Genomic DNA, 21,994 nt, shown 5'->3' with positions numbered 1-21,994 from the left:
TCCTTTGTCAGTTGCTTCATTTGCAAATATTTTCTTCCATTCTGAGGGTTGTCTTGTGGTCTTGTTTTCTTTGTCAGTCTTGATAGAGTTTTATTACTTTATCAATCTTTTCAAATAACCAGCTTTCTATTTCATTGATTTTCTCTATAGGTTTTTGATTTTCAGTCTCACTGATTTCTTCTCTTTATTCCTCCCTTCTGTTTGCTTTGTGTGTATTTGCTCTTTTTCTATGTTTTTAAGGTGGAAACTTAGATTGCTCTTTTGAGACTTTTCTAATGTAAACATTTAATATTATAAATTTCCTCTAATCACCTCTTTAGCTTTATCCCACAAATTTTGATATGTTGTATTTTCATTTTCATTTATTTTCTGATTTCTCTTGAGATTTATTCTTTGACCCTGGGGTTATTTATAAGTCTGTTATTTAATTTCTGTGTATTTGGAGATTTTGCTGTTATATTTCTGTTATTCATTTCTAGCTTAATTCCATTATGGTCAAATAATATACTTTATTACTTAAATTTGTTATGGTTTGTTTTAGAAATCATGATCTTGTATATCTGAGTGAATGCTCCATGTGCACTTGAAAAGAATATTTCCTCTGCTATTGTTAGGTGGAACGTTCTATAAATGTCAATTAGGTACAGTTGGTTGATGGTATTGTGAAAAATCTTTTGGTTTTGATTAATTTTTGTCCAGTTCTATTGTTTACTGAAAGATGGGTATTAAAATCTCTTACTTTGATTTTGTAATTGTCTGTTTCTCTCTAATTCTGTCGATGTTTGCCTTGTGTATTTTGAATTTCGGTTAAAGGTTTTACATTTATATGTAACTATTATATCTTCCAGCTGAATTGACTCTTTGGTCATGATTGAATGCCTGTCTTTATCTCTGATAATACTGTCTCATTTTGAAGTCTGTTTTAACTGATATTATTATGGCCATTAGTTTTCTTATGTTTATTGTTTACATGCCATATCTTTGAGTCTTTATATTTGTAGATATTTGTACATATCTATATAGGTATAGATATATACCTGATTATAATTGGGTCTTCCTATGTACTATTTCTATAGTTATCTTTTTTAAATCACAAATATGATCATGTTATATTGCTATATCAAAACTTTCAATAGCTCTACATTGCTTATTGGTAAAATTCAGACTCTATAACTGCAATTAGTGGATTTTATAGTTTTTAATCTCAGACCTCTTATTGGCAAGGCTTTAATAAAATTATTATAATCTCATGCTTAAGTAAACAAAATAAATATTGAATTCATAATCTTATGCTCTGTTGGATAACAGGAAGAAGTAATAGAAATTAAGCACTCATAACTAAAGAGTTAATGGTTAGATTATAGTTTGTTTTGCTCAGTAGCTAGAGCTATGCTAACCAGTATGGTAGCCACTGGCCAAATGTGTTATATTTAAATTAATTAAAATAAATCAAATTAACAAGTCAGTTTCTAAGCTCCAGTGGCCCACATTTGAAGGACTAATAGCTACCATATTGGACAGGATGGAAAATGTTCCTATTGTTGCAGAGAGTTTTGTTGTATAGGACTTGTCTAGAGCAGAGGTTGACAGAATTTTTATGTGAAAGGCCAATAGTAAGTTTTTAGGCTTTGCGGGCCATATGGTCTCTGCTGCAGCTATTCAACTTTGCTGTTACAGGGCAAGACAGGCATAGATAATATATAAACAACTAGGTTGGCTATATTATGGTAAAGAATTATTAAAAACAGGCAGTGGCTGGGTTTGATCTGTGAGCTGTAGTTTGCTGACCCATGGTTGTCTAGAACATTGAATTAAATTCTTGACACCTCATTTAGAATGGTATGTTGACAAAGTGAGCCCATCCTGAAGGAATGAGGCAATATAAAACCATTCCATAGGAATATATAATAAAAATAATTAGAAATTTTAGAATAGCTAAGAGAAAAGTTCAGGAGTGATGATAGCTCTTCAAATATTTCTCAGCTATCATGTGAAAAGAGGAATTAGACTTTGTGATTAAGGAACACAGAACAATGACCATTGCATGAAAGTTACAGGAAGAGCATTTTAGTAAAATGTAAGTACAAACTGGGTTGATAGAATAGTGAGTTAAGTAATAAGTGCTAATAAATTAAAGTGATTTATGCATAAGGTGAGGTTTGAATTCAGTGACCTGTATGACTTATTTTTTTAAAATAAAAAATTCCAGGGCTCTGCCCATTAAATCCTCTGTTATCATATTTAGTTTGGGAATTTACTTAATGACTTGTTTTCTCTTTTTTAAAAATTTGAGCCAAAGAGAAATTCATAATTCTCTTCACAACTCTGTTTGAGCAGCTTGATTATCTTGAATGTGTGTGTGCTTTGATTGTCATGATTTGTTAATGTCCTTAAATAGGCAGAAAACCAAAAGCTTTTAGATGAGAAGAAACAGTTTGAGAAGATTGCTGAAGAATTAAAAGGAGCAGAACAAGAACTAACAGGGCTTCTCAAAACCAGAGAGGTTTGTTTAAAAAGGATACATTTTTTTTTCCAAGTGTTTTGTTAGTAGGATACAGATTTACATTGTAGATTACGGTGTGGCTGTTAGATTTGTGCAAGATTGCTTCACAAAATTCCTCTGGAAGATGTGTTCCTGCTACATTTAGTATGCTAACAATTGATTTAAAGCACATTTAGAGAACCTGCATATTATAATGAGGAAGAGAAAGGTCAACATTTTAGATACCAATAGTATACATGATGCCATGGCTTATAACAATTACATTTCTTGATGTCTTGAGTATTTCTTAATTGATACATTTAAATTTTAGCCTTTATTAAGTTCTTAGCTTACAGTAGTTTTTATAGTGCTCATGTTATAATTTTAGAATGTCTTTTATTTTTAAAAAGTATGTTTTCAGTCTATTACAGTATTACATTGTAATTGTCTTTCTAATATAGTAAGAACAGCTTAGTTTTTCAAGTACTGCCTGATTTCATTAACTAATGCATTTCTTCTTAAAAATGTGACATTTTAATTGAAATTAATTACTTGGTAGTACAAAATTGACAATAGTATTTTATAATATGTAAATATAATTTTACTGGTTGAGCTTCAGAATATCAAGATGGAATTTACTTATAGTATTGCATTTGTCATTGCTCATTGTTTTAAAATTATAATGACTATGGCATTAAATCAATTTAAATTTTAAAAATTTGACATATTTTTGCCAAAGATATAACTTGCTTACATGGAGTGACCATACTTTTTAAGTGAGAAAACTGTAAAAACATTTGCTGTGATAATACATGTTTATTTTCCAGAAAAAAGTACATGATTTGGAAATACAGTTAACTGCCATTGCAACAAGTGAACAGCATTATTCAAAACAGGTTAAAGAGCTGAAAACTGAGCTTGAAAATGAGAAGTATGTTTTCTATCTATAAAGTAGCTTATGTATTCAATTCCTAAGCTTTCTGTAATACTGTAAAGTATTAACTACTTTCCGAAGTAGGTAATACTAAATTAGTAAATTATGTGTAATACTTTTTTGAATAGGCTTAAAGTTGTGTTTTATTTCTGATTAAAGATCAAAATAATGTGCCAATTTCATTGTTAAAGGAGGTACATATTATTGACATAAGAAGAATATATATCACAAACTTGAGAACTGCATTAGAAGAGCGATATGCTCTTTTCTTGGAGATTATTTAGCTCCTCATAAAAATAATCATTTGTAGTTGTAACTAGTTATTTTGATTGTTTTACTAAATTACTACATAGGTTTGTATTGATGAACTGACAAAATATAAATTCATTTCTCACATTGTCCAAACATAATATCTAGTTGTTTCACCTACTTAGTAAATTTAATTTCTAGAGAAAGTGGGAGGAAATGATTGTTGTGTTGTTACTCAGGGAGAACTAAACTGAAGTAGGCAATCTAGTGGTGAGCATGATTTTTGCTTTCTGGTTGCTTCTCAACTCTAGATAAAAATGAGAAATAAGTAATTTACTCAGCATCTTGTCACTTCTCTTTCAACTCCCATTCTCAGCTTTCTGGTGCCTTTTCAACAGTACTTTTGTAGGGGCTCTGGGTAATATTCATCTATTAACCAAAATTCCTTTTAATGAATGAACTGATTAATATAAATTTGTGTTATCCTTGGTATATTTGCTTTTTCAACTTTTCATTTTTTAATTAAAACTCTTTGATGAGTTTCCAGTATCAGTAAGTAGGAGATAAAAGGTGCTTCTGAAAACCTTCCATAGAGCCAGCCACACACTCCCCTTCCCTCATTTAAAATTGATCCTGGCTGCAACCAGTAACAGCAGTAATCTCTCTTCCAATGTAGAATATTTGAGACCTTGTAAGAGCAGTTTAAGTGTTGTGCATGTGCACAAAGTTTTATTTATTTTAATGAAAATATTTTAATTAAAAATAATTAATGTCTCATGTACTGTTAAATCATCAGAAATTTGAAACAGTTTCTAAGAGACAGTCTACTAAAGAAAATATTATATGAAAAAAATAAATACTTTTCAAAATTTGTGAAAGATAAACAGGGAAGTGGTATGGAGAATATGCAAGGAAATATGTAACATCTTGAAAAACTTACTATAGAAAATTTTCAAATATATACAACGTTAAGAGGGAATATTGTAATGAACCAGCATATACCTATCACCCAGCTTCAAAAATTTTTAACTAATGGCCAATCTTATTTCATTTGTAGCCCCAGCCCTTCCTTTCTTTCCCCTAAGATTATTTTGGATAAAATTCCACATCATATAATTTTATATGTAAATATTTTGGTATGACATGTTTTTTCAAAAACAGGCTTAAGAATACTGAACTAACTGCAAGCTGCAAAAGGCTTTCACTGGAAAACAAAGACCTAGCACAAGAAACAAGGGATATGGCCCTAGAATTAAAGAAACAGCAAGAAGATATTAATGTGAGTTGAAAAAGAAAGTCCCAGTGACTTAGTTTTCTTACTGTAAAGTTAAGAGGTTAGAATAGATTACCTCTAAAGTTTCTTCCAGCTTTAAAAGTCTGATTATTTTAGATTATCTGATTATCTTTTTCTTCGAAATACTTTGTTTTAGAAGAAAAATATGCATATTGAGGTAGTAATAATATGCATACAATGATGAATAAAATATCATTCCTCTTTAGTTTATGACTCAATAAAAAAAATAAATGCTCAAATAGCTTAAAATAGTATATCATATGTATTGTTTGGGGGACAAAGTGTTATCACAGTTCACAGGATCACTTCTGCCTTGGGGAAAGAGAAAGAGAAGGCTTCAGAGAGAATACAGCATTGATTTTTGCCTTAAAAACATGAATAATTATCAGTTCAGTCGGTAGCAATGAGTGGAAAAGCATTCCTTGAAGCCATAACAATACGAACAAAGGACACAAGTCTCAAAGTATCACTGGGAAACAGCAAGTAAGACTAGTTTTTTAGCTACTAATATAGAGATTATTAGGGGAATAGAATAAGGCTGGAAAACTAGTGTGGAACTGTATAAGTTAAATAACCCATTCTCTTGCTTTATATATAATTAAATGAATTTTAAGACAGATAAAGGTCTTGAGTATTAATTTCAATTTTAGTTTTGTTGAAACAAAATAATTAATATAAACCGCACTGATTATTTCTTTAGAACAGCAAAAAGCAAGAAGAAAGGATGTTGAAACAAATAGAAAATCTGGAAGAGACAGAAACACAATTGAGGCAAGACTAATGCATTGGCCTTTTTTGACTGGCCCAAAATAGTATTTCTTTTCTATTAACTTGTTGTAGTTAATTTACATTAATCTTATGTTGAATATAGTATAAAATAAAAAATTAGACTTAAATCATTGCTTTGGAATCCTGCTTAAAAGTAAAATTGTAATAATGTCTATTTTATACTTAGCTTGAAATAGTGATATTAGATGTAGAAATTAATTTTAAAGTATCATAAACTTTCTAATATTTAATATTTATTTAAGAAAGTATACTAGTCATATGCCAGAAAATTTAGAAGAGGTATTTAAAAAATTTAATATTACTTTAAGCATTATCTATGTTTCTAGTTGTTTTCACAATCATCTATTTTAATGCTTGTATGCCAGTCAGTCAAGTGGATATAACAATATTTTAATTTGGATATTTACATTTTCCAGTTTTTCACTATCGTAAAGAATACTGTAGTAAACATTTTGGGACATAGAGATTTTTTTCTTATAGGATAAATTTCCAGTGTGAATTTATTGAGTCATAGGAATAATTATTTCAATTACTTTTTATAGAACAATGGTTTCTAATAGGTTTTATCAGTTGTAAACCATGCAATACAACCAATATTTTATGAAAATGCTGGTTCCAAATGTTTTAATTACTTTTGGGTATTATCATTAATTTATTTGATAATATAACAGGTAGAAACAACTCATAGTTCTTATGATTTATAATTTTCATGTTTTGGGTAAGCTTTGGAATTTTTCGTGTGTGTTTGCTAGAGTTTCTTCTCTGTAAATTGCTTATGCCTGTTGCCCACTAATATTTTGATATCTTGATTATTTTCTTACTCATTTAAGCTTTAAAAAACATATTAATCCTTTATGTTATTTTATTTAAAGCACATATTTCCCCTAACCTGTTGTTTTCCTTTCACTTTGGGTAATTTTTTTGTTATACAGAAGTTTTTAAAAAAAATTTTGTATTAAATCAAATTCTTTCCTTTTGAAATTTTTTCCCATTGCTTTTTTACTTACCTGCCTGCAATCAAATATTAATATTTTCTTTAGTTACTTTAAAAATTGATATATTTAAAAATCAATATATTGATATTTGGTTTATCTTTCTCTTTTTCAAATACTGAAAAACATTTCAAGGTATCAATTTACTTTCTAACACTACTGTAGATCTGTGACCTGCTTTTTGATATGCAGTGTTTTCATGTTTATTATTTTCTAAATAATCTGTTTTTGTATTTTAAGTTTCCTTTTAATCCACTAGTAATTTAGATGATTTCCAAATATTTGGGGGCTCTTGTTTGTACTCACATTCTGATGTATTAAGTTTTGACTTGTTTGATGAAAGAATGTGGTCATTAAAACTTAACAATTGTAAATTATTTGATATTTCCTTAGACCTAATATATCTCCCTCATAGGACTGTCTGGGGATTACATGAGGAAATGTGAATAAAGTGCTGAGCACAGTGCCTGGCACTTAACTCTTACTATTTTCCATATTTGGAAAGTCATCTTTTACTATGCTTCTAAAGATTACTTTTGTCCTTTATGCTTACTTTTCTTCTTCAGAAGTAACTGTTATTTATAGACTAAATCTGTGATTAAGCCACTGTACATTTTGGGGATAAAAAGTGAAGATTTTTTTAGGGAAAGGCTGCTTTTAATTTAAGAGAATTTAAGTTGTTTGGATAATATCTTTTTGTACATCTGCCTACTCTATGGACTTACAAAACTGTAAATAAAAATATATTTAGGAAAAGTAAGAATATTCCAATTAAAAATTTTAAACTCAGTTGAAGAGTAAACATCCTAGATTCATTTCTTACAAGGCCAAGTTATTCCACGTGATTGAATACTATTCCATGCATTTACATTAGACCCAGTAACATATCAGTTGTAGTAACAAGAGAGTCTACAATTAGAAATAGCTTTAGGGCTTCCCTGGTGGCGCAGTGGTTGAGAGTCCGCCTGCCGATGCAGGGGACACAGGTTCGTGCCCCGGTCTGGGAAGATCCCACATGCCGCGGAGCGACTGGGCCCGTGAGCCATGGCCGCTGAGCCTGCACGTCCGGAGCCTGTGCTCCACAATGGGAGAGGCCACAACAGTGAGAGGCCCGTGTACCACAAAAAAAAAAAAAAAAAAAAAAGAAATAGCTTTAAGTATCCTTCTGAGACAAAACATCCTTGTTTTCATATGCAACAGACAGATTTTAAATTGAAAAAAGTTTGAAAGGATAATACATGCATGTGGTGTAAAAATCAAAAGGACCAAAGGACATGGGGAAAGAAACCTGTTTTGCTTGCCTTTTGCCTTCCTGATATCCAGTTTCCCTCTCCAGAGGTATCATGGTTTCTTGTGTATGTTTCCAGAGATACTCTGTACATATATATGGATACAGGTATACGCAAATATCTCAGTCATGTAGTTCTTCTTTAAAATCACTGGTATGTATGTCCCTAATTTATCTGTACAACATTACGACTATGTCTTAGAATGATGACTAATTTATGACTAAGAAAACAGTAAAGTGAAATCTTGACTTAAATAAGAAATAAGTTTTCCTATCTAGGAGTTTCTTTTTTTATGGAAAAATGTCTATAAAGATCTAAGTAATTTCAAAATAAATGTATAAATTAATTTAAATGTAGGAGTAGAATTGTGCTTATTGACATTAATGCATGAAAAATTATCAAACAAAATGAAAATATAAACCAACAAAAAATTAAATAGTCGACCGTTTTAGGAATTCCAGAAAGGGAATAAAATGAAAATATAGATTTTATTACAGTATCACTCTTCTATTTCTTTAAGGAATGAACTGGAATCTGTGAAAGAAGAACTAAAACAGAAAGGAGATGAAGTTAAATATAAATTGGACAAGAGTGAAGAAAAGGTATGTTGTATTTAATAAAAGGTTCTATCACAAAATTTTAAATCATAAAAGCAATACCACGTGTCAAGAAAAAGTATACTATTGTATAAATAATTAGTGGGCCAAGGGCTGTTGTAGGCTATTGACCTTAAAAATAGGGGCCACGTTGGGTTATTTTGCTTATGTGGTTTATATCTAGAAGAAATAGTGGCATGATTCTAAATTTCTTTAAATAGTGAGCATTTATAAATGTTGATTTATATTTTAGGCTAAATAAAAGGCTCATACTTTAGTAATATGAAATATACTGATAAATTGATTAATAAATTTGTGTTGTGCATTGGTGGAAATGATTTCAAAGAGTTGAGATAGGAAGAAGGCTTTTAGGGAAGATTATTCACAAAAGTGGAATAGTATAAAGTATGTGACATGATTATAGTATATAACATACATAGAGGGAGAAAAGGGTGCCAAAATAGATTGTGCTGATCAACCTAGATTGTGAAAGCCTTGACTGTGTTTTTTCATTCATTCCACAAATATTACTGACTACCTATGATGTGCCAGGCACTGTTCTGGGTGCTAAGTTTGTTTTTAATTTGTTTTGGTGGACAATAGTATCCAATTAAGTTTTTTCATTAGGCAAGTAACATTTTTAATTTTTGAGAATGGAATAGGGAGAGGTGAAAGGCACTGGAATAAGTTGGAAGGCTATAAAAAATAGTCTTGAAAGCTCTGAAAAAATTCTTAGAGAGGACTCTGGCCTAGTTTAGCTCACTTATACCTGAGCCATTCATTGCAATTAGGGGATAGAGTAATCTATCTAAGCCTGAGCTGCATTGCCATCCTTGGAGACATATCAGTCCCCATCAAGCTTTATGAACTAAGCAGGATTACTGTGAAATTTATACTGAAAGAGTCTTTCCAGGAAAGGATGCTGGCCAGACCAAAACATAGGTCTTCTATGTAATTGCTGTTGGAGCCCATGGAAAGGGCATCTATCTAAACTTGAGTCAGGACAAGCTTCCTGGAAGAAGCAACATTCATTTTGAAACCTCTGATTAATAGGAATTAGTGGAAGGCAGAGGTGTGGGCACAAGTATATCAGGGAAAAGAAGAGTATTCCAAGTTACACACACACACACACACACACACACACACATACATACACACATACACACATTGTATATGAAGTATGAGAGAGCCCATCATATTTAAGCAACTAGACAAAGTTTATCTTGGCTGAAAGGTGGAGTTTAAGATAGTGGTGAGAGTGGAGAGAGGAGGGAAAGATGAGAGGTGAGGAGATGCGAGTGGAGAGATGAAGATGGGGAAAAATGAGGGTGGGGGAAAATGAGGGTAGATCATTTAAGGCCACATAGCTATATTTAGGAGTTTGAGGTTATTGAAGAGTTTTCACCTGAGAAGTGTCATAATTTTATTTATACGTTGGAGAGTTCTAAGACTATTGGAATAGTCTAAGGATGAGATGAACTATGTTTTTAAGGGCTTGCAATGAACCAGGAACATTCTAGATTATGTATGTTATCTTAAACTGGAAGTCATTTTTGTTCTCATTTTATGAATTAGGAAGTCAGGCCTTCAAAGGGTAAAAACTTGAAAAGCTACATGACTAAGAAGTGGTAGAGCTGCCTTTCTAACATTCTTTAGACTATATCACATATTTTTCTCAAAAAGCTATTTTTTCTTTGAGTTTCATATTTATTTGTTAAATTCAACCCGAAAAAAATGAATTTAATCTCCTAAAGACTTGGTATGTAATTCACTACTTTAAAATTTGTATCAGAGGCTGCTTCAAAACACTAATTTTGTTGGTGTAGGGAAAAACATGAATTTCATGTTTAATGTAAAATAGAAATCTTCCACTAAGAACTTAAATTTATTTTACCAAAGTAGAAAATATTAATGATGAGTTAAGGAAAAAAAAAAAACAAATGAAATGCAAGACAAATTGATAGCATGTTTCAGCTTTCCATGGTTGGATTTCAATTTACCTGTTGAAACAGTTTTCTGGCAAGAATTTAAAATACAAATATTTCTTGGATATTTTGGCTGACATTGAAATTCATTACACTCTTCTTTTATCCCAATCCACTACGTTAGTTCAGACATTTATTATTTCATACGTAGTTTATCTGAGCCTTTGTTTCCTCATCTCTAAAGTGGGGATAATAATACCTACTTTTCTATATCATTGGATTGTTACAAAGTTCAGTTTAACAAATGTTTGTGAAAGACATATTTAACAAATTATAAACATTTATATATAGTTAAAAAAATTCAGTATAAACTGGGAAAGCTAATAAAATATTGTAAAGTGATATTAATGCTAAGGTAAGAATAATGAACATTGACATATAGACACAAAAAGAATTTCTTTTTTAAAAAAGGTTACTGAACTAAACTGGGAGAGCTGATAAATGTTTTCGTAGAAATATAAGACTAAGCTTTATAATTCCATGTCTAAAAGATACTCAGAAAATAGAAATTCTCTTAACATTTTTTAAAAATCTGATGTCAAATAATGTTTTTTAGGCTCGAAGCATTGAATGTGAAGTTGTAAAAAAAGATAAACAAATGAAGATATTAGAAAACAAGGTATTATCAAATGTGAAAAATATTTAAGAATAGAGACTTTGTAACAAAATATGTATGGCTAGATTCTTTAGGGCCAACCTTTACATTGTCCTGTACAAAGAAATCTCAATTCCACTTTGAAGGCTTTCAGGAATAGTATAGGATTTTTTTTTTTAACATTTTTATTGGAGTATAATTGCTTTACAATGGTGTGTTAGTTTCTGCTTTATAACAAAGTGAATCAGCTATACATATACATATATCCCCATATCTCCTCCCTCTTGTGTCTCCCTCCCACCCTCCCTATCCCACCTCTCTAGGTGGTCACAAAGCACTGAGCTGATTGCCCTGTGCTATGCGGCTGCTTCCTACTAGCTATCTATTTTACATTTGGTAGTATATATAAGTCCATGCCACTCTCTCACTTTGTCCCAGCTTACCCTTCCCCCTCCCCGAGGAATAGTATAGGATTTTTACTACAGGTTTCTTTGAAGAGGCTCTGGGATAAGGAGTTTTTGCATAATGCTTCAAAGACCAAAGAAAGCTTCATTAAACTGATCTTTAGCTATCTCTTCCCTTTCCCCAAATTTCATTCTCTTAGCAGCTGCATTTGTTGTGGATATCTTTAGAGTGGCAAGATGCTTTAAAAAATCATTCTTAGATATCTCTCCAATTCTTATAATCAAGGGAGCTGCAGAAAAATGTCTGCTTTCTTTATGTGAAATGTTTTTACTGCCTGGCTGGCAATACCAATTCACTTTTCCCTTCTCTGCCCTTCACCACACACTTGTCTTAAACTTGACTTTCTGTATAGTGAGTCAGTGAGTAATCTTTTGGAAAGCATAGTTCACTTTCTGAAGTTCCGACCTCTAATAATTAACACTATTTTCTTCTACCTAGAATTCTGGTGAATAAAATTCTTTGATTTTTTGTACATGAATTATTTGACTTAAAAATAACTGTAATACTTTAAAATCTTTTCAAGAATTTCTGGGTATTCCACCAAATATATTAATTAGTCCTAAATTTGGATATTATTTAAATTTAAAAGGATTGAAAACTTAAGTTACTTTAATTTTCATTAGTTTATTCAGAAATAAGGGACAGTGAGGTGGGCCAGTCAAAATGACAAAGCTGATAGATCTGATGTCATTATCCTTTTAGTAAAATATACATATTTTTTGAACTGTCATTATTACAGTTATAAAGATGGTTTTTATAATATGTAGTAATGTCAGTTATAAAGATAGTTTTTTAGGAAAAACTGAGTAGCAGGAAAATATGATCATCAATATTAACTCTCAAGGGAATAAGTTTTGATGGTCTGAAGAACAGAGAAATGCATAAAACATGTGCTTTTTTGGGCAAAGTTAATAATCTGGTGATACTTCAAACTGATATTTTAAAAATGTGTTCAGCATTCATGTGGTAAGGCCAAGAAGTAACCTATTTTCCTGTCTATTGAGTTTTAAATTTTAATTATATTTTTCATTACTGAAGTTTTAATTAGTTCTTTTAAAAATCTGCTTAATTGTTGTTTATGGTCTCTCATTTCTTTTTCATAGTTTCAAGTCTTTAATTTTAAAAAATATTTAATATATTTTAATATGATATTCTTTGTCTGATAATATCAATATCTGAAGTCTTCTTCAGGTCTGATTTTGCTCTTTATTCTTTCTGCTGACTTTTTATTCTTTGAGCCTTATTTATGTTTTCTGATTCCTTGGTTTTTTACCTGTGGTAATTCTTTGTGGCTTGTGTTGAAATTGGTATCCTCCCAGAAAGATTTTCTTGGGGACACTACTAACGAGGAGCCCATTTTAAAGTAAATTCTCCATTTGAAGTTTTTGAGATTATAGAGATAGTATGAATCCAGCTATAAATGACTGCCCCGCTCCCCTCCCCAATCCAATATAAGGCCACCTCATGGCTACAAATTTTCAGGACAGTTTTCATACCATTCACTCAGTGCCAGGGTCAAGACAGACAAGTTTCCTTACTGTACCATTCTGTGTGGCAGATTTATTTCTTGTTTACACTTTCACTGAGTAGGTAGTCCTTTGAGTTTGTGACTTTATGCAGGGTTCTCTTATTGGATTCTCTACCTTTAGTGAGCTCTGAGTTTTATCTCCCATCTCTTTTACCCTAGGTATGTTCAGCAGATACCCGTAGGCCAAGTGCTGCCTTTGATGCTAGCCTCAAACCTACTATTATGACACTTTAAAGTTGTAATTTCAAGTAGGCAGATTTCTTATTTTTTAGACATTTACTTTTAAATTATTTTTATCAGGAAAGTTGTTCAGAGTATCTAGGTGATTTTTCTGTCAAAAATGGAAGTCTTTGCTTTTTTTAATAAATAAAAATTGTATACACAAATAGTTTCACCTAATATGTTTATAACTGCCAATTGGCATGATAATCAGTAAAATGTTTCTCACTTTTCTATGGATTTTCTTCTTCAGTTTTCTTTTGAGTTCTCTGAAATAGACCATTGAGGGGGATGGTGCACAGTAAAATTTAGATAAAATAAATCACTTGTAAACCCCAGTATCATACCTTATTCAGTTTCAGAATAGTTGCTGACTATGACTACATATGAGTATTTCAAGAAAGATATTTAACACAGCATTTTGTGCTAATCGTGGATATTAAATTTTTTTTCCCGTTGGACTTTCTTTCTACTTTGATGGAAATTAGAACAGCTTATATATCTGTAATGTTTTAGGACCCTTTAGAAATCTGTGCTGCATTTATGGTGCTCCATGTAATTTTGGGCTAGTACCTCTTAATCCAATTCTACATGTGTAGCCAGGTGAAATAGTCCCTCAAAGTGAGATATTAAAAAAATGATTTAGATGGTATTTCTGTAAGAGGAATTAGAATGTATTTAGGAGGAGATAGAGTAATATAGAGGAGATAGAGTATTATATTATTCCCCTTCCCCAAATATAATAAGTAAAAGAGATCTCATAAATGGTAAATGGGGAATAATGAATAAGAAAGAAGACAAATTATAGTTAATCCTCTGGCTGGCTTTCCAGAATCCAATTAATTATATAATTCAGCCCTCTGTATGGGATTCAGTAAAAGGTACTTTTCCCTTAAAGTAATTGAATTCATGTGTTCTTTAAGTAGATTAAGACATTTTAAGAATTTCAAATTTGTACTGAGATAATCTATTAAAATTTGTACTTGTTCACATATTTTTGACATTAATGGAATTATTTAACGACATGATTTTTGAAGTGATCTCTATGCTAATATTTTTGTTAGTTTGAAATTATTTTGACTGGAATATTGAATAAAATATTTTAAATTTCTCTTGATTTTTTAGTGTAACAATTTAAGGAAACAAGTTGAAAATAAAAGCAAGGTTATTGAAGAACTCCAGCAGGAGGTGTGTACTGATTCTCAAAATAAAACTATTTAAAAAAAAAAAAACCTATGTTTTTACTACAGTTTTAGAGAATAATGCTTTCCTTTACTTTAGTAATTTTAGTCTAAGTCAGTAACAGTGCAAGTTTGAATCACTTTGATATTAAACATAATCCTTTATTTTTATCTTTTAACAGAATAAGGCCTTAAAAAAAAAAAGTACAGCAGAAAGCAAGCAACTGAATGTTTATGAGATAAAGGTATTTGGAATCCTTATTTTTGTTTTAAAAATACTAACACATAGATGAGAATTTAGGAATTTTAAGCCCTTTATTTATATTGTAGCAATTATTTTCAATCATTATCTTTTGAGATTGTGGGGATCAATCCTTTTAGTTGTAGTAGAGTGCACATCTTTGGTTTATCTATGTTAAAATCATCTAAGCAGCTTAGAATATATGTACACGTGTGTATATATATGTCTTCATATTCCTTACCCATACATTGAAAATTGAACTTGAGTAGGTTTGGGGTGGAGGCTTGGAATTGTTAGTCTGGATAAAAAAGTCAAGGCCACACTATATGCTCCCTGCAAGAGACACACTTTATTAAATATAAAGATAAAAGGAAGTTGCAGTAAAAATATGGAAAAAGATATGTCATATGCTATACAAACAGTAAGCATAGAAAAGCTGGAATAACAATTTTTATAACACATATAATAGATTGAAATACAAGGAGTATTATCAGAGATCCTAAGGGGCATTTGATAATGATAAAGGTATCAGTTCATCAGGAAGATATAACAGTCATGAATGTATTTGTTCTTAATAGCAGAGCTTCAATATACATGAAGTAAAAACGTAAAAAACTAAAATGAGAAATAGATAATTTCATTATTATATTTGGGGGTTGTAATAGCCCTCTTTCAGCAATTGATGCAACTACAAGAAAATAGGTAAGAATATACAAAATTTGAACAACATTATTAACTACCTTGACTTAATTGACATTTGTAGAACATTATAGCTACAACTGTAAATTCTTTTGAAGTGCACATAGGTTGTTTACCAAGATAGACCATATGCTGGGCCATACATTTAAAAATGTTAAAGTCTTATAGAGTATATTCTCTCACTACAACAGAATTAAATTACAAATAAGTAACCATAGGATATCTGGAAAAGCCTAAATATTTGGAAATTAAGCATTATACTAGTAAGTAACTCATGGGCCAAAGAAGAAATCACAAGGAAAATTAGAAATTATTTTAAACGGAATGATCATAGAAATACAATATGCCAAAATTTGTGGGATGCAACTAAAGCAGTTCTTGTAGGGAAATTTATAAATAATGTTTATTTTAGAAAAGGAGAAATGACCTAGGTTTTCACCCAGATACTGAAAAGAGGTGAGCAAATGAAACCCATGGAAAGTAGACCAAAGGAAATAATAAAAATGAAAAGAGAGATCAAAGAAATAAGAGAGACAAAGACAAAAATTAATGAAATCAAAAGTTGATTCTTTGAAAATATTAATAAAATTGATAAGCCCCTAGCAGGGTTGATTACAAAAGGAGAGAGAGTAAAATTCACTGAAGGCAGGAATAAAATAGGACATTACCATATACATACTGTAAATATTAAAAGGATAACAAAGGAATGTCATGGACAACATTATATCAATAAATTTGAAACTTAGATGAAATGGGCAAATTTATTTTTAAAAAATTTAATTAAATTTAACTTTTTTATACAGCAGGTTCTTATTAGTTATCGATTTTATACATATTAGTGTATATATGTATCTCCCAATTCTTCCCACCACCACCGCCACCACCCCCACCCCCGCTTTTCCCCCTTGCTGTCCATATGTTTGTTCTCTACATCTGTGTCTCTGTTTCAGCCTTGCAAACCAGTTCATCTGTACCATTTTTTCTAGATTCCACATATATACGTTAATATACGATATTTGTTTTTCTCTTTCTGACTTACTTCACTCTGTATGACAGTCTGTAGGTCCATCCATGTCTTTGCAAATGACCCAATTTCATTCCTTTTTATGGCCGAGTAATATTCCATTGTATATATGGGCAAATTTCTTGGAAAACCTAACTTCCTAAAAACTGACACAAGATGAAACAGTACATCTGAAGAGCCATATATCAGGGAAATTGAATTTGTCATCAAAAATCTCCTAGAAAAGAGATATACCATGTTCTTGGATTGGAAGGATCAATATTGTGAAAATGACTATGCTACCCAAAGCAATCTACAGATTCAGTGCAATCCCTATCAAACTACCAATGGCATTTTTCACAGAACTAGAAGAAAAAAATCTTAAAATTTGTATGGAGACACAAAAGACCCTGAATAACCAAAGCAATCTTGAGAAAGAAAAATGGGGTTGGAGGAATCAGACGCCCTGACTTCTGACTATACTACCAAGCTATAGTAATCAAGACAATGTAGTACTGACACAAAAACAGAAATATAGATCAATGGAACAGGATAGAAAGCCCAGAGATAAACCCACACACCTATGTCAACTAATCTATGACAAAGGAGTCAAGGATATACAATGGGGAAAAGACAGTCTCTTCAGTAAGTGGTGCTGGGAAAACTGGACAGCTACATGTAAAAGAATGAAATGAGAACACTCCCTAACACCATACACAAAAGTAAACTCAAAATGGATTAAAGACCTAAATGTAAGACCAGACACTATAAAACGCTTAGAGGAAAACAGGCAGAACACTCTATGACATAAATCACATCAAGATCCTTTTTGACCCACCTCCTAGAGTAATGGAAATAAAAACAAAAATAAACAAATGGGACCTAATGAAACTTAAAAGCTTTTGCACAGCAAAGGAAACTATAAACAAGACAAAAAGACAACCCTCAGAATGGGAGAAAATATTTGCAAACGAATCAACAGACAAAGGATTAATCTCCAAAATATATAAACAGTTCATGCAGCTCAATATCAAAAAAACAAACAACCCAATCAAAAAATGGGCAGAAGATCTAAACAGACATTTCTCCAAAGAAGACATACAGATGGCCCAAAGCACATGAAAAGATGCTCAACATCACTAATTATTAGAGAAATGCAAATCAAACCTACCATGAGGTATCACCTCACACCGGTCAGAATGGCCATCATCAAAAAAATCTACAAACAAATGCTGGAGAGGGTGTGAAGAAAAGGGAATCCTCTTACATTGTTGGTTGGAATGTAAATTGATATAGCCACTATGGAGAACAGTATGGAAGTTCCTAGAAAAACTAAAAATAGAATTACCATGTGATCCAGCAATTCCACTACTGGGCATATACCCAGAGAAAACCATAATTCAGAAAGACACATGCACCCCAGTGTTATTGCAGCACTATTTACAATAACCAGGTCATGGAAGCAACCTAAGTGCCCATTGACAGACAAATGGATAAAGAAGATGTGGTACGTATATGCAATGGAATATTACTTATGCATAAAAAGGAATGAAATTGGGTCATTTGTAGAGATGTGGTTGGACCTAAAGACTGTCATACAGAGTGAAGCAAGTCAGAGAAAAACAAATATCATATATTAACGCATATTTGTGGAATCCAGAAAAATGGTACAGATGAACTGGTTTGCAGGGCAGAAATAGAGACACAGATGTAGGGAACAAACGTATGGACACCAAGGGGGGAAGTGTGTGGGGGGGTGTGGTTGGATGAATTGAGAGATTGGGATTGACATATATATACCAATATGTATAAAATAGATAACTAATAAGAACCTGCTGTATAAAAACAAATTAAATAAAATTCAAAAAAAAATCTCCTTGAGAAAATCCTGATCTGGAAGTTCTCAGGTGAATTCTAACACACAATTCAGGAAGAAGTAATGCCAGTGTTCTACAAATTCTTTCAAAAAATAGAAGAGGGGAAACAATTCCCAACTAGTTTTTTGATACAAAATCCTGATAAAGATATTATAAGAAAAAAAATTACAGACCAGTATCCTTTATAGAGACATAAAACCCTTAAAAAAATACCAGTAAATATAATCTAGCAATATATTAAAACCATATTACATTGAAGAAGTGGGGGTTTTTGAAACTTAAGTTAGGTTTAAAATTGGAAACTATCAGTGTAATTTACTGTATCAAGTGATTAAATAGAAAAATATAATCAGCTCAATGATTGCAGCGAAACATTTGACAAAATTCAGCACTCATTCTTGATAAAAAATTTTCAACAAAACTTGGTATAAAAGGAGACTTTATCAGTCTAATACAGAATACCTACAAAATACCTAGAGCTAGCATCATACTTAATGATGAAAGACTGAATACTTTCTCTTTAGTATCAAGAACAGTGTCTGCTCTTACTACCCCATTCAACATTGTATTGGAGGTTCTAGCTAGTACATTAAGGCAAGAAAAAGGAATAAAGTTATATAGATTGTAAAACAATATGTAAAACTGTTTCTTCTTAAGCGATGTGATGGTCTACACTGAAAATTCTAAGGTTTCTACAAAGTCACTAGTGTACTAGTAAGTGAACTAGCAATATTCATAAAAATATGATAAATTAGACTTCATCAAAATCTGAAAGATCTGCATATCAAAAGGTATCATTAAGAAGATAGGCAGGCTTCCCTGGTGGCACAGTGGTTGAGAGTCTGCCTGCCGATGCAGGGGACACGGGTTCGTGCCCCGGTCTGGGAAGATCCCACATGCCGCAAAGCGGCTAGGCCCGTGAGCCATGGCCGCTGAGCCTGCGCGTCCGGAGAGGCCACAACAGTCAGAGGCCCGCGTACCGAAAAAAAAAAAAAATAGGCAAAGTACAAAGAAGACAAAAATACTGACAAAAATATTTGTTTGACAAATAACATATATCCAGAATATATAAAGAACTCTTAAAACTCAACACTAAAGGACAAATATTCCAATTCAAAATTGGCAAAAGACAACTACAAACAACCTGGATTGGAAATGGGCAAAGGACTTGAATAAATATTTCTCCACAGAAGATGTATAAATGGTATATAGGTACATGAAAAGATCTTCAGCATCACTAATTATTAGGAAAATGCAAATCAAAACCACAATGAGATATCACCTCACATCCATTAGGATGGGTACTATTAAAAAAAAAAGAACATAAGAAATATTTGTGAAATTGTAGAGAAATTGGAATCCTTGTACACTGTTGGTGGGATGTCAAATGGTACCATTGCTCTGGAAAGCAGTCTGGTGGTTACTCAAAAATTAAAAATTGAATTAACATATGATCTGGTAATTCCACCTCTGTGTATATACCTAAAGAATTGAAAGTAGGGTCTGAAAGAAATATGTGTACACCCGTGTTTTTAGCAGCATTATTCACAATAGCTGAAAGGTAGAAGCAACTCAACATTCATTGACTAATGAGTAGACAAACAATATGTGGTATATACACAGAATGAAATTTTACCCAGCCTTAAGAAAGAAGGAAATTCTGATATATGCTACGGCATGAATAAACCTTGGTGGCATAAGCTAAGTGAAAGAAGCCAGTCACAAAAAGACAAATATTATTCTACTTATGTGGGGTACCTAGAGTTGTCAAATTTATGGGCTAGAGAGTGGTGGTTGCCAGGGACTGTGGGAGGGGGGTAGTGGGGAATTATTTAATGGGTATAGAGTTTCAGTTTTATGAGATAAAGAGTTCTGGGGATTGGTTGCATAACCATGTAAATGAACTGTATGGTTTAGAAAGGTTAAGATGGTAAATTTTATGTTATGGGTATTTTATCATAATAAAAATTAAAAAGTGGGCAAAAGACTTGAATAGACACTTCACAAAGGAAGTATACTAATGACTGATTAGCTCATGAAGAAATATTTAACACTATTAGTTACAGAAATAAAAATAAAGTCACAATGGGATATCACTACACCCCTAAGCAGGACTAGCCACATAATATGTAGGGCTCAGTGCAAAATGAAAAGGTGGGGCACCTAGTTCAAATATTCTTAAAAAATTCAAAATAGGCTGGAAACTAATCAGAGAGCATTGTATGACTACATAGGTCTCAAACCTATGAAAGTGGGCCCTACCTACAAGAATGGTTGAAATTTTATTGGTTCATCTGTTGATGGACATTTAGGTTGCTTCTATATCTTGACTATTGTAAATAATGCTACAAGGAACATAGGGGTACATATATATTTCAAATTAGTGTTTTTGTTTTCCTCAGAAAAGCACCCAGAAATGGAATTGCTGCATCATAGGGTAGTGTTCTTTTTTAATTTTCTGAGGAATTTCCATACTGTTTTCCACAGTGGCTGTACCAATTTATATTTCTACTGACAGTGCATGAGGGTTCCCTTTTCTCCACATTCTCATCAATGCTTGTTATTTGTTGTCTTTGAGGATAGTCATTCTGACAGGTGAGGGGTGATACCTCGTGGTAGTTTTGATTTGCATTTCTCTAGTAATAAGTGATGTTGACCATCTTTTCATGTGCTTTTGGCCATCTGTATGTCTTCTTTGGAGAAATGTCTGTTTAGATCTTCTGCCCAGTTTTTGATTGGATTGTTTGTTTTTTTAATATTGGGCTGTGTGAGCTGTTTGTATGTTTTGGAGATTAATCCCTTGTCAGTCACTTTGCTTGCAAATATTTTTTCTTGTTTTCTGGGTTGTCTTTCCATTTTGTTTATGGCTTCCTTTGCTGTGCAAAAGCTTTTAAGTTTAGTTAGGTCCCATTTGTTTATTTTTGTTTTATTTTAGTTACTCTAGGAGGTGGATCCAAAAAGATATTGCTACAGTTATGTCAGAGAGTGTTCTGCCTATGTTTTCCTCTAAGAGTTTTATAGTATCCGGCCTTACATTTAGGTCTTTAATCCAGTTTTAGTATATTTTTGTGTGTGGTGTTAGGGAATGTTCTAATTTCATTCTTTCTCATAAAGCTGTCCAGTTTTCCCAGCACTGGTTATTGAAGAGGCTGTCTTTTCTGCATTGTATATTCTTGCCTCCTTTGTCATAGATCAGTTCACCATAGGTGCGTGAGTTTATCTCTGGACTTTCTATTCTGTTGCATTGAGCTATATTTTTGTTTTTGTGCCAATATTATACTGTTTTGATTATTGTAGCTTTGTATTGTCTGAAGTCAGGGTGTCTGATTCCTCCAGCTCCATTTTTCTTTCTCAAGATTGCTTCGACTATTTGGGGTCTTTTATGTTTCCATACAAATTAAAAATTATTTTTGTTCTATTTCTGTAAAAAAGGCCATTGGTAATTTGCTGGGGTTGCATTGAGTCTGTAGATTGACTTGGGTAGTATAGTCACTTTGACAACATTGATTCTTCCAATACAAGCACATGGTATATGTCTCCATCTGTTTGTGTTATCTTTGATTTCTTTCATCAGCA

The 21,994-nt window shown here is 32.0% G+C and overlaps 1 protein-coding gene across 1 annotated transcript in view; it reads left to right on the top strand.

Moving 5' to 3' along the window:
* SYCP1 (synaptonemal complex protein 1) overlaps positions 1-21,994 on the top strand; it is a 152,521-nt gene that overhangs the window by 70,213 nt on the left and 60,314 nt on the right. Inside the window, exons 16-22 of the mRNA XM_022583832.3 lie at positions 2,399-2,503; positions 3,310-3,413; positions 4,827-4,944; positions 5,660-5,730; positions 8,550-8,631; positions 14,543-14,605; positions 14,781-14,843. Of these exons, the coding sequence (XP_022439540.1) occupies positions 2,399-2,503; positions 3,310-3,413; positions 4,827-4,944; positions 5,660-5,730; positions 8,550-8,631; positions 14,543-14,605; positions 14,781-14,843 (606 nt within the window). The remainder of the gene's footprint in view (positions 1-2,398; positions 2,504-3,309; positions 3,414-4,826; positions 4,945-5,659; positions 5,731-8,549; positions 8,632-14,542; positions 14,606-14,780; positions 14,844-21,994) is intronic.

This window comes from Delphinapterus leucas, chromosome 1, assembly GCF_059928025.1.
Source record: "Delphinapterus leucas isolate spDelLeu-1000000601 "Yukka" chromosome 1, BTC_Dleu_Yukka2, whole genome shotgun sequence".
NCBI classification, from domain to species: Eukaryota; Metazoa; Chordata; class Mammalia; order Artiodactyla; family Monodontidae; genus Delphinapterus; species Delphinapterus leucas.
Note: the sequence above shows the minus strand (reverse complement) of the source record. Positions and strands in the feature narration are given on the sequence as shown.